At 33.8% G+C, this 14,789-nt stretch overlaps 1 protein-coding gene across 2 annotated transcripts in view; it reads right to left on the bottom strand.

Annotated features, from left to right (window-relative positions):
- Positions 1–8,714: 8,714 nt before the first annotated feature.
- LOC149774336 (protein pigeon-like) overlaps positions 8,715–14,789 on the bottom strand; it is a 198,703-nt gene continuing 192,628 nt past the window's right edge. For both annotated transcript variants that reach the window (XM_089945450.1, XM_089945451.1), the window contains one exon: positions 8,715–12,047. In XM_089945450.1, the coding sequence (XP_089801576.1) occupies positions 11,920–12,047 (128 nt within the window). In that variant the 3' untranslated portion in view covers positions 8,715–11,919. The remainder of the gene's footprint in view (positions 12,048–14,789) is intronic.

Here is a 14,789-nt window from a genome sequence, read left to right as displayed (position 1 = left end):
TAATAATAATAATAACAACAACTGCAGCAATAACAACAACAAACATAATATTACTTAATAATAATAATAATAATAATAATAATAATAATAATGTCTTTATTTAGAGAAGGTAACTCATTTAGTTCAGTAGAACTAATCTCCCTTGAGACCCTATATAACAATGTACAATGTATCAGTCATATCAAAGCAAAGTATCTTCATACATGCTTTCTCTCTCTCGCTATCTTTCTTGTACTATAGAGTATAACAATACAAAAACAGAATCATAACTAAAATTCATTATGGAAGGAGGAGGATTTAAATACAGTGTACCAATTACTGTTTCATCCCATTATTTACTGGATTTTTAAATTAAACAAAATCTTTAAGTTCACATAGCAGCTGATGGCCATAGATACATCATCAGGCTGTTTTGTTAAAATGTAGGATGTAGCCAAGTTATATCAGTGTTGTACTTTGTCATACAATTATCATTTTATACAAATGCTGGAAAGGATCATACAGAGTTTGTTTAATATTTCATATTGTATACATATGTTATATATACTTTTGGGAACATGTAAAATTATTAGATAAAACCAATCTAATAATAAACTGCTATTAGTAGTATTACAGTAAATCTCATAAATGTATCTATCTTTTAAATTATTTTTCTCACAAACTTCCAAACAGTAGAAAAAACTTTTATCCAGAAGTTCATTTTTTGTTCAAAATATTGCATGTACATTTTCTTTAACAATTTGAATGAATCGGCAAACTCAATATGAACAGAAAAAGATTTCCACATTTTGGCTCTAAAAATAACTGAGTTCCATTGAATTATTCAATGCAAGACTTACCTAAATTTCTTGTAGAAATTGATTGGAGATTATAGGTAGAAGAATGTTTGTAGAATAATTCAGTCATGTAGATAGAAGAATGTTTGTAGAATAATTCAGTCATGTAGGTAGAAGAATGTTTGTAGAATAATTCAGTCATGTACTCAGAGCCACCTGCTTTAATACATTTAAAAACCAAAAATGTTTTCAGGAAAGATGCTTTCCAAGAGGTGGAAAACTGTAATGAATTTCAAGAAAATATGCAGTCTCACTTTAATTTAATGTTATAGGAACTTTTTTATCTTTCTAGGTCATTATTTTGTCATGTTAAACACAATTTTAGCACAATTACTTCTGATTATTTTTCTTTTACTTCAAACAAATATTGTATTCAGCTTTATAGTTATTAGACCTTGACAAACCTCTAATGTGTTCAGTTGTCTGATTGACAAACCTCTAATGTGTTCAGTTGTCTGATTGACAAACCTCTAATGTGTTCAGTTGTCTGATTGACAAACCTCTAATGTTCTGATTGACAAACCTCTAATGTGTTCAATTGTCTGTATTAACAAGATTTCAGATGTGTTCAGTAGTTAGTGTTCATAGTCATGAGTTAATAAAGTCCTGGTCCCTGAATGTCAAAACTACCCACATTCATTTCTGCATAAGTCCCAAGTATTTTCAGATTTTAGCAAAATTTAGACTGCAGCTTTATATTTATGTAACTTCAGCCAAGTTAGATTGTTTGTGTTCTACATCGATTCACCATTTCATGGAAAGTAGTACTTTACACCATAAAAAAAAGATCAAACAAAAGCCAAAGCTCCTCTGTAAGAACTGGCTTGCCCACTCACTTGATGGAAAGAGATCAATTAAATACTGTTTGAAAAAAAGTGGGCACCTACTGGAGAGATGACTGCGGTCGTCTGGGGACACAAGTCGACAGCAAAAGGTTTAGGAATGGGGATAGAGAAACTTTGTTTCCCATTCCATTGATATGACTGCCTCTGAAAGTAATTAGCATATCTGCCTACATTTATAGGATTGGGATTGCGTCTTCTTTTGGATTGTGCAGCAAAGGATTCCATATCTCAGTATCCAGTCATCACATCATTGAGAATGAATTGTCGATGATGTAGATGATGGCAATGGTTGCTCTGCAGAGAGATGAAAGGGCAGTTCTTGGGCTCTCTGCATCTGCAATTCTTCTATCTTGCCATCAAACAGCAGAGACAATCCAAAGAGAGATTCACAGGGTCAGGGTGGATGTGCATTGCCAGCATTGTCTGCAAGCCCAAAAAACTGCCAGAGATGGGAAGTCCAACAATGAAGATATGGCCACCATATTGCAAATGAGCATTGATATGGTGTGCGTAATGTCGTTATGCATCACACAGAGAAGGCAAATTCAGATGGACTGAGTGTAACTCTTTTCTAACGTTGGAAGACCTGTGAAGTCGGCATCGGAATGAGTCTTAAATCAGCAAGTCTGCCCCCCAAAAAGTTGACTCCCACAAAAAAATGCTTTGTAATTGCATAGATCACTAGTCTTGGGAGATAGACCCCTCAATTTCTTAGAATTTTCCTGATTGCTGGGAAGACAGAAGGAAGGGCTGACTTCCTTTTCACTAAAAACCGAGGCCTTGACCCTGCATATCAGTGTAGAAGGGGTGGTGGTGGACATTCTGAGTCAGCAACACCCCATACATTGTATTGCCACCTTAAAGCTATACTCAGTTTGCTCTATAGTGGGATCAGAGCATAAACCATCATCTAATTTATCCACAGGCTAAGTGTACAGGTCGTCTTGGTCAGGATCAAGAGAAAAGAAGGCAACAGTAAGCAGTTTTAGTGTATGACATACATCCATGAGAATATACACCTTTGTTGTAGTGGTAATGGGTCAAAAGGTATTGAAATTTGAGCCCAGACACAATTTGTAACCATTTTTCTATTATACTGAAGCATGGAAATTGGGCTGTGGTGATCCAGTTTTGGTGCATGACAAATGCTCACCCTAGGCATGACAACAGAAGCAATAGCATAGGCGTTACAGCCAGGATGGGATGAATGAACACAATTACAGCTATGATGGGAAGAAAGGACAAAATTATAAAGAAATATGCAACTGATTTTGGAAAGATGGCTACAGTGACAGAGTAATGGTGCATGACACATTTCCAACCTTAGAAGCACCTTTTACAGTAAAGTTGGTGAAATTATGTGAAACGGTACTGGAATCAAATGTAAGCCATAACTGGTTTTTTTATAAATCCAGGAAAAAATTCACAGTTGTCCAGTTTGATGTCTGACACCTGTTCATCCCATGATGCATATACTGTATGAGTTTGAAACATATACTGGAAAGGAGGTCACAATAACCCAGTTTTGGTGTGAAACATCAATTATAACGTGCATATTTACTTAACTTTGGCAGCAATGTGTGATTTGGTATGACACAGTAACCTAGTTTTGTGTGCAATATATAGTCATTGGATGATACACCCACAGTGCAAGTCTCATATCAACAGGTAAAGCAATATAGGAGTTCTAACCTGGACAATGCGAACAGATAGGCAGGCCAAATACAAAGCAAATCCTATAGCACATACTTCTCAAAATAGAGGTAAAAACAAAAAGAGATGGTCATGTCTAAATTTTCAGTCAAACTTTGAATTCTATATTACAAATTCTACATTTTTTAAATATACACAGTAGTGTCTGTTCAAGAACATGAGCAGAATCGCAGCTAAAAAGATACATTCAAATCTTCCAGTGGTCACAGTACAATGGCAAGTGTGTTGGCAAGTGTGTATGCTCTAGTGTTTTGCTCAGTAAGTAAATATATTAATATTGCTGTTCACATGTCACCTGTATATAGTGTAGGTAATTAAAATGCGACTCTTTGCAAATGTTTGTCATCAATAACTGGATTTTTTTTCTCATAAAATCTGACACAAGGTGTGTGTGTGTTTTGGATTTTTAACATAGCTTTAACAATTTTTCAGTCATTGCTATGATGTCTGCAGTATGACAGTTTATAGTGATGAAAAACACTGCAGCATCATGGCCCACAGACATGTAGCATCATGTCCCACCCAGTCACATTATCCTGACACCAGGCCAAGCAGTCCTAACACTAACCTCTTAATGCTGAGCACCAAGCGAGGGAGCTGCTAGTACCATTATTATAAGTCTTGACTCAGCAGGGGTTCGAACCTACGACCTCCTGCATCCAAGAAGACTGGAGCAGTCGACACTAGAAGGTAGGACAGCGATCAGTTTCGTTGTTGCTGGATGCCTTGAAATCATGGAGTCACAATGGCTTGGTGGAAAGCTAAATACAGTAATGTGTTTTTTCAACAAAGAACAAGTTAGGAACTATAGTTTGAGCAACCAAACTTTATTCCTACAGAGTATCCTCCTACCACCCAATCAAGAGCTTTTAAAAATCTATATAAACAAAATGACATAACTGAAACATACAGTTTCCATTGAAGGTCCAATTTTTCTTTTTTGCTGCTAAGTACTGAAATCTTTCATTTAGGAGAACTAGCAATAAGAACTTCTGGTGGCTATGTTTGAGGTAATGTGGCTATGGTTGAGGTCACAACAGCACCATTTTCAATTAGTAGCAAGTAGATACAATTAATTTAAGTGATTAGATATAATCATCCATTCAAGTGGAGTAGCAATACCATGGTTCTCAATAATGCCATTGTGATGACTGTGCCAGATGTCAGTACAGCTTTGTTTTTATTTAGGACAGACTAGACATTCCAAAAGGGCTTTAGTAAAAACTCTGAGTCAATATGATTATCTATTTAGATGGAGTAGGAATAACATATTTATTTTATGGCTGCCATATTTATTGTCAGTTTGGTATAATTTTAAGGAAGAACCAATCAGACATCACATGAAGTTTTTTTTAATGAAAACAGCATGTCTATGACTATTAATTTAGAATGAGTAGTGAGATTTTCAAGATGGCCACTATGGTGGCTATATGGATTTCAGAAGGCATGTCTGACAGGTATCATTTTAATTTAGGACCAATGTAGACATTACAAGTCTTTTAACTAAAACTCCATGTCAATACAACCATTGTTTCAGAGGAGCTGAGGTAACATTTTCAAGATGGCTGCCATGGCAGCCACACTGAATGTTGGAGGGGCACCATTTTCAGTTAGGATCAAATAAATAACACAATTCTTTTAATGAAAACATTATCAACATGATCATCCCTACAAGGGGAGTAGCTACAACAAAATTTTCAAGATAGCAACTGTGGTCACCACACTTAATATCTAACGGTCGCATTTTTGCTGAATAGTAACCAGCAGTCATAAGACCTGTTTCAGTGAAATCCCCATGTCAATATAACCGTCTATTCAGAGGTAGCAATAACAAAAATTTTGGAATAGCCAGTATGGTGGCCATATTGAATGTTAGTTCAGCACCATCATTGTTTAGGATGAACTAGAGACAGTATGAAGTCTTTTAGTGAACCCCCATGTCCATTCAAACATATATTCAAGAGAACTAGCAGTATGAAGATTTTCAAGATGACCACTGTGGCATCCATTTTCAAGCAGGACCAACTAAATATAAGTCTCTTAGCGAAAATTCCATGTCAGTATGATCAACTGTTCAGAAGATGTAACAATAACAGGATTTTCACGAGGATGAATACATTTGTAAATTTTCAAGGAATCCTCTCAGTAGTTCAGTCTCAGGGAGACACAATAACAAAATAATAATTACTGGAAATGGACATCACATTAGCTCTGATTTAGATTTTTAACATAGCTTTAACAATTTTCCAGTCATATCACTATAATGTCTGCAGTGTGGCAGTTTAAAGTGACGTCTAACACTGGGGCATCATGCCGCAGACACGTAGTATGATGTCCCACCCAGTCACATTGTCCTGACACCAGGCCGACCAGTCCTAACACTAACCTCTTAATGCTGAGCACCTAGCGAATTAGCTGTTAGTACCATTTTAGAAGTCTTTCGTATGACTCTGCCAGGCATTGAACCCACGACCCCCGCATTAGAGGTGGATGCTCTAACCACTAGGCCACTGGAGTGGTCAAGTTGCATGTGACTTATGCGTCAGACACTCATTTAAACCAAAATGTGTGTGTGTGCATGTATATGTGTGTGATTTATCTATAGTTATTTATAATAGTGAATACCTATGAGTACAGTAAATACAGCCACCAAGGTACACTTTAAATTACAATAAATAACAGGTGTTCAGTGTGTAAAATCTGATTGAAGAAACAGCAATTGATCAATGACAAATGAAAATCTACACATTATGTAACCTCCAGACCATTAAAGCTTGTACAAATAGAACCACACCATTTCATCTTCTATTGCTTGATGGATTTTGATAAATACTTTAGGTTCTATGCAAATGATAATCAAATAATAAAAAATGGTCTCAAAAGTCAAACATTTTTAACATAAACAATTTTTTAAAGTATACATTAAAGTTAAACTCTTCATTAGCTTATTATTGTGTAATCTTCACATTTACACAATTTTATAAATGTCAAAAGACTCAAAGAATAGTTTTATATTTCAACTTTCCACAAAACCATCCTTCAACTTCATCATCACTTATAGAATAGTTACTATCAAAATAAGTCACTATTTTTGTACTCCAACATTTTCTATTGAACTGGGACCTGAAACCGAGGGAGACAACTTTTCATAACAGTTACTGGTTTTGCCAAGAATATTTTTTACAGAGATCAAATGCTGGATGATGATTTTGAGTATTATTACAGAGATCAAATGGTGGGTGATGATTCTGAGTATTATAACAGAGATCAAAATGATAAATAATGATTTTGAGTGTTATTACTGAAATCAAATTGCTGGATGATGATTTTGAGTATTATTACAGAGGTCAAATGCTAAATAATGATTTTGAGTATTATTACAGAGGTCAAATGCTAAATAATGATTTTGAGTATTATTACAGAGGTCAAATGCTGGATGATGATTTTGAGTATTATGAAAGAGATCAAATGCTGGATGATGATTTTGAGTATTATTACAGAGGTCAAATGCTAAATAATGATTTTGAGTATTATTACAGAGGTCAAATGCTAAATAATGATTTTGAGTATTATTACAGAGGTCAAATGCTGGATGAAGATTTTGAGTATTATTAAACAGTTCAAATTGCTGGATGATGATTTTGAGTATTATTACAGAGGTCAAATGCTGGATGATGATTTTGAGTATTATTACAGAGATAAAATTGCTGGATGATGATTTTGAGTATTATTACAGAGGTCAAGTGCTAAATAATGATTTTGAGTATTATTACAGAGGTCAAAAGCTGGATGATGATTTTGAGTATTATTACAGAGATAAAATTGCTGGATGATGATTTTGAGTATTATTACAGAGGTCAAGTGCTAAATAATGATTTTGAGTATTATTATAGAGATCAAATGCTGGATGATGATTTTGAGTATTATTACAGAGGTCAAATGCTAAATAATGATTTTGAGTATTATTACAGAGGTCAAATGCTGGATGAAGATTTTGAGTATTATTAAACAGTTCAAATTGCTTGATGATATTATGAGTATTATTACAGAGGTCAAATGCTAAATGATGATTTTGTGTGTTATTACTAAAATCAAATTGCTGGATGATGATTTTGAGTGTTACTACAGAGATCAAATGCTGGATGATGATTCTGAGAAAAAAATATGCACATGTAGAGGACATGGAAATATGATAAAAAAGTATCTTGAATCTTTCAACTTCATACATAGAAATTGATTATCATAATCTCCAAGGTATAGTTGCCTGTTATGGACCATAGTTAACCAAGTATTAATGTGACATGTTTAGGACTTGACATAACCAAGCATTACTGTGGCCTGTTTAGGAATGTAGAAATCCAAGCATTATTGTGACCTGTTTGAGAACACAGAACCATGCATTACTGTGACCTGTTTAGGACTTTAGTTAACCAACCATTTCTTTAACCTGTTTAGGACTTGACATAGCCAAGCATTACTGTGGCCTTTTTAGGAATGTAGAAAACCAAGCATTATTGTGACCTGCTTAAGACTACATAGAATCACGCTTTACTGTGACCTGTTTAGGACTGTAGTTAACCAAACATCAGTTACTATAACCCGTTTACTTAGATTGTGACAAAAACAATCCTGTAAGACATATTTTCTTGAGTTCCACAAATTGATATCAACAAATAACCTAACATAATATCTTAGAGGCCGTCCATTTAGTATGTATGCAGCTTATTTCTTTGATGCAGACAGACTATCTGTTTTATTAAACATGTTAATATTATTAATCCTTGATCATTTTTGCATGGATTAAATATAGGACATTCTATAGAATTGGGAGGTGGGCAAGTGTACATACGAAATGTGGGGTGGGGTGTAAAAAAAGTATGCATGTGTATGGGGGGGAGGGATCAAGCTTTGGCAGATTTTTGCATATGTACTAAATGGATGGTCCCTTACTACATTTTTTTGCCATTATACAAATCTGAATAAACATATTCTCTGAAATGAAAAATTACTTGACAGAATATATATATATGTGTATATATATATATATATATATATATATATATATATATATATATATATATATATATATATATATATGTGTGTGTGTGTGTGTGTGTGTGTGTGTATATATATATCTAAGTAAGCAATTATATATATAATACTGTGTATGGCACAAGAAAAACTGTTTTTAAAAAAATCTCTGCCCGTACAAGGATTATGCAGGTGATTGAAATGACTGCCTCTAATATAACTATATGTGCATACTGTTATGACTCTATGGTCTTAAACTAAGTAACAGAAAAGAGTGAAAACCAACAAGTTTTGTAAAATTCAGCAAATAATTTATTTCCCAACAATACAAAGTGAAAATTTAAAAATAACTTACAGTATTGTGATTTAAATCCCACACAGTCTTAAAGGTTCTATCACAAGTCCAAATGCATGAAGTTCCAACTGAATTCCAGTGTTATTAAAAAATAGGTTCCAAAATTGAATGTGTTGTTATGCCTGTAGTCTTCAACATGCCAATGGCCTGGGGTGTGATAATGTGCTAACAATCTTTGGATGTATCACAATAATATAATCTAAGATGTCATTGTCTAAACCTGTAGTCTTGAATGTCCTAATGTGCCAATGGCTCGGGGTGTGATTTATGTTGCTAACAGTCTTTTGATGTATCACAATAATATAATCCAAAATGTCATTGTCTAAACTAACTATAATTCAAACTTAATGTTCAGTCCAAAAGTATAATTGAGCACTTTGTAATTCCAGTGAACAATACCTTGAATAAATAAATCTGCCCAAATTAAAAACTGAACACAACAATAAGACTGATTCTGCTTCAGATGTTAAGGTAAGAATGAGTACTTTTTCAAGTAAACAACATTAATATAAAAAGCTAAGAAACAATAATAAAGCCAATATGTAGGTCAGTTTCCTTTATAAAATATTCAAAGTTGTCAACAAGTTTAGTAATTTCCAAGTGAAAAACTAATGTCCTAGACTCAAATTCAAATAAACATATTACCTCCATTGACAATGATATGAATATTGAAAACAAAATAATAGAGAAAAATTATCTATGTATTATGTTGTTTAAAAAATAAATGTCCCTAGTCGGGTGCATCATGACCTTGAATTTGGACAAAATCAAGTACAAAATACAGATGAACATCACATATAATCATTAACAAAAGCAAATAAACTATACAAATTAAATATACATAACAATACCATGGATTTATGTTGGAAATTAAATATAAGATACAATAATAAAGCATCCTAAATAAGTGACTACAACAATTTACATATATTTACAAATCATACACTTTAATTAAAAATATACAAACATGCACATCATTTGGAGACAGTGGGGAAACATGCTTATAACATAATGGCAATGTTTCAAAAGTATTGGTAAAATTATAAATTAATGTCCTAATTCAGCTCTTTCCAAAGACCAACTGTCCACTGTACACAGCATGTTTTGTCAAACAGCATACTGACAACTGTCCACTGTACACAGCATGTTTTGTCAAACAGCATACTGATATAACTGGTCAGTTCTAGCTAGCTGATGTGTGTAATTTGTGATTCTAGCTTATTTGGAATATGAAAATTTCACATGCCAATCGAACATATGTTAGGCTATGTCTCAACACATGGTGCAATGTTAAAAACAAGGAAGCACAATTAATTTAATCTGGGCTGGTGGGTATGACACCCACCCTGGTTAACCCAAAGTGGCTGTGAAGGTCTGCCCTTGGAAAAAGCAATTAGTCCCCATTTCCTCAGTGTGATGATACCTATAATGTTCTCAAAGTGCAGCTAAAATTCAACCAACTATAAATTGTCAAGTCCCACATGTGGTATTGTTTTCCAGAGGATTAATAAAGTTAATGTCTTGTCTAAAGGCTTTACTATGGTCAGAATTCTCCTATCAGTGTTTAAATTAGTCAACTGTATTGGATCACAATACTACAAGCAACAAAACTCCATGTGAGAATAACTTCAAAAATAGGATCCCAACAGTGCCAGTATATATCAAAAACCAGTTCTTATTATATTTTAAAATTCCAGAATTTCAAACATGCACCTTTGCTGTACTTGAAGGGCTGTGGTCAGTTGTTTAAATGGTTTGTTTTGTCTTGTTTCCTTGGTCTTTATGAAGACACTATGCCAATATCTCATTCTTGGAGATATTAAATGCTTACAAAAACAAACCCAAAATACAAAAAAAAAAAAAAAAAAAATTAGAATACTTTACTAACAGGCAAAAAAGACAAAGAATGTTCAAGAAAATATTTCTAAATTCAAATCAGGCAAGCGATACAGATTTCATGAAATGGTTATCTTTTTGTTGCAATTGCAACTAATTTGAAATAATTATTCTGACAGTGACGTTCCTTGCATAAATGTTGTTGAACAGAACAATAATGATTCTCAGTATTTCATGACACAATACCACATTGTTCTTGCTAACATGAATAACTTTTTTAATGTAATGTTTCATACCAATGAAGTTGCAATACAGCGATATGAACCTTCCAAAATAGTATACATTTATTTTATTTCACCTATTTGTTTCACTTTATTTGTGAAATTTTTGTTCTTATATTTTGGGGCAAGGTTAAATTTCCCAGGAGCAAGTTCAATTTTCCAATCAACCTGCAACTAACTTTTATAAAACTTTTGGTGTGTAAAGATTCATGGTGATTCTCCACTTGGTTTAGGAGGAGTAGTGATAACAAACTTGTGCCGATGGACAAATGTTGGATGATGTATGATGGACAATAAGCCATCCAATGACCAGTAGTACTAAGTGACCAGTAGTACTAAGATCAACAAAACCCTTTAAGATAATTTCTGAAGACCTTGCAGCTTAATACTGAGTACAAAAATCTAATTTATTTGGTTATTACAGATTGACAGTATACTTTTTAAGGGCTTGACAAAAAGATTTTGAAAACTGGATCTTGACACCACTCTGTTCATTTGTGTTCAGTTCTTTCTGCTTCCATCATAAATTGACTGTGCTTATATTCTAGTGGGTGGGGTACCCATCAGAAGTTGACTGTGGTTGTACTATAGTTGATATGTGTTCTCATCAGAACTGTACTAATGTTGTATTGGATGTGGGTACACATCATAAACTGACCGTACTTAATTTGTAGTGGGTGGGATACCCATCAGAGGTTGACTGTGGTTGTATTATAGTTTATATGTGTTCCCATCAGAAGTCAACTGTACTAATGTTGTATTGGATGTGGATACACATCAGAAATTGACTGTGCTTATGTTGTAGTGAATGTGGGTACACATCAGAATCTGATGGTATCCATGTTGTAGTGATTTCAGGTACCCATCTGAAGTTGATAGAAATGGTTTTGTAAGTGTGTGTACACATCAGAAAGTCAAGGTACTCAAATTTGTTCTGTGCATTTGTGTAGTGGGTGTGGGTGGGTGCACATAAAAAATCCATGGTGTTCATGTTCAAGCTGGTGCCTACAGGTGTGGTCACATCAGAAGTTGACTGTACTCATATTGTAGTCAGTGTGTGTACAAGTGTGATGAAGTGCAACATCTTCAAGACTCTGCATTTCCAGATGATGTGGCTGATGACTGTGTCTCCTGGACAGTATTTCAGGATCTGCATAATATAGGAAAAATAGACAATTCATCAGTGATATGCACAAAATACAGACATGTGAGTTTCATGTCAGTGGTAAATATCTGTGGAATTGAATAGAAATTACAGACATGTGAGTTTCATGTCAGTGGTAAACATCTGTGGGATTTAACACAAATTACAGACATGTGACTTTCATTTCTGTGGTTAGCATCGGTGGGATTTAATACAAATTACAGACATGTGAGTTTCATTTCAGTGGTAAACATCTGTGGGATTTAACACAAATTACAGACATGTGACTTTCATTTCTGTGGTAAACATCTGCGGAATTTAATAGAAATTACAGACATGTGACTTTCATTTCAGTGGTAAACATCTGTGGGATTTAACACAAAATACAGACATGTGACTTTCATTTCAGTGGTAAACATCTGTGGGATTTAACACAAATTACAGACATGTGAGTTTCATTTCAGTGGTTAGCATCGGTGGGATTTAATACAAATTACAGACGTGACTTTCATTTCAGTGGTTAGCATCGGTGGGATTTAATACAAATTACAGACATGTGAGTTTCATTTCAGTGGTAAACATCTGTGGGATTTAACACAAATTACAGACATGTGAGTTTCATTTCAGTGGTAAACATCTGTGGAATTTAATAGAAATTACAGACATGTGACTTTCATTTCAGTGGTAAACATCTGTGGGATTTAACAGAAATTACAGACATGTGAGTTTAATTTCAGTGGTAAACATCTGTGGGATTTAACACAAAATACAGCATGATGCCCCAGTGCTAGACATCATTATAAACTGCCATACTGCAGACATCATAGCGATATGACTGAAAAATTGTTCAAACTAAGTTAAAAATCCGAATCACACACATGCATACATTGCTTTCCTTAAACAAGCAAACTGGAATATAATTTTATGCTATGTACCATGTTTAACTATGCCATATGTACATTAAATGATTTCAATATAAAATTACTAAAATGTTATACTTTCATTTCACAGATAGATGATATAAATAAGCAGGGGGAAGAAAGAGGTGTTTATGAAGAAACAAATCTATTACTTAGGATATAAACTGAGAACCATTTTGTAACTGTGTTAAATTACAGAGTGTGTCTGTCAGGAAAGTCTTGGGGTTTTAAAGGTCATGACTATCAGGTTGGTGAACACTGCCCTGAAAAATAAAGCCTCTAATGTGTTCACAAGGCCAGCCAATTAAATGCAAGAATACCCAAATATGTGCTATTCAAAACTAATCTAAGATGTCAATGAAATAAGTTTATACACGAAATCTGAACACAATATCTTAAAAAATAAAACCTCAACAGTGATCAAAACTTGCATTAATATGTAAATATGTCACTCACCAATGAACTCATCCAAGATATTATTGCTACAATTATCTTGTGCATTTCATTTGTTCATAATGTTTAAAAGCCTCTAGAGTGTTCACAAGTGTTAATGCAAGCAAGTGACAGAACCAGGTCATTAAATCAGTAAAGTTCAAAATTTAAATAAGTAGATTGCCTTTTTAGTCAGTAGGATTTTTTCAGTGAAATAAATGTTACATACTTTAAGCAGATTGAAAATCAAACAGGTACATTTTTTGACATAATACATATTTTTCTTTATATTATAATAAAACAGAAGATATGAACATGAATCAGATTCTGATGGCAAATGTTAAAATAATAAATATTTATGATCAGCGTGTTCCAGGGTTACAGGCCCTGAATAACAATGCGTGCTGTATTTGCACACTTACACAAAATATGCAAAGTTTCTGCAAGTGTCGCTGTATCAACTTCTGATATAGTCTCAGAAAATTCCTTCAAAGTGGGTATATTTGTTACAGAAGAATCATTACTCTTATGCAACAGTGTCTGCGTATGCTTGGTGATATTATTTCTTCCCTCATATACTCAAAGTTCACTTTGTATGAAACAAACAATGCAAACTCGGGCTGTTCCTGGAAAAAGCAAGGGGTGGGGCAGGAAAACCATCCTATGTGATGGTGCCACTACCAAACGTTTAATTAATCTTGAGGCACCAGCACGAAAATGTAACATTTTTATTACACCCACCACCACCACCACCATAATAGAAATTAAAATAACAAATATCAGTTCAATTACCAAGATAATGGAAAACTATTGGAGCATGATCAAAGATGAATATTTAACGTGCGATAAAGTTACTTTCGGCAATGCAGTTTTAAGTTCATATTATTTCACTCACACAACTGTAGCACGAGCTGTTCAACCCAAATCACAAAGAAGAAAATCATTAAATTGTCTATTTAATGTCCAATATAAAAGTGTCATTCATTAAATATCTACTGTTGAAATATGTTTTATTCATTCATAGTCTCCTTGTGGATTGTGTTTTACAGTCAATTTACAAGTTTGAAGGTAGCAATGTAAAAATATAGAGATACTGAGCTGGTGAGGATGATGCCCATGACATTTGAGGTGCCTGGCATACAAGAAAACAAAATTCCTTTTTTTTGAAAATGATAAACATTTTATATCTTGAAGCAACCATTAATGTTGAAACTTGATTTTTAAAATACGTTTTACTAGTAAATTAGTGATGCATTGATTTCATTACAATGAATAGTGAAACTTCTGCTTATCCTTTAGCAAACCTATGAATGCCAGTTCTGGAATCTCAAGTTCACTACAAAGTTTGGAACTTGCCTCTCCATAATAAACTGTATCTATCAAACAAGATTTGCAT

Source organism: Sinohyriopsis cumingii, unplaced genomic scaffold (assembly GCF_028554795.1).
Source record: "Sinohyriopsis cumingii isolate HCF-2022 unplaced genomic scaffold, ASM2855479v2 utg000349l, whole genome shotgun sequence".
NCBI classification, from domain to species: Eukaryota; Metazoa; Mollusca; class Bivalvia; order Unionida; family Unionidae; genus Sinohyriopsis; species Sinohyriopsis cumingii.
Note: the sequence above shows the minus strand (reverse complement) of the source record. Positions and strands in the feature narration are given on the sequence as shown.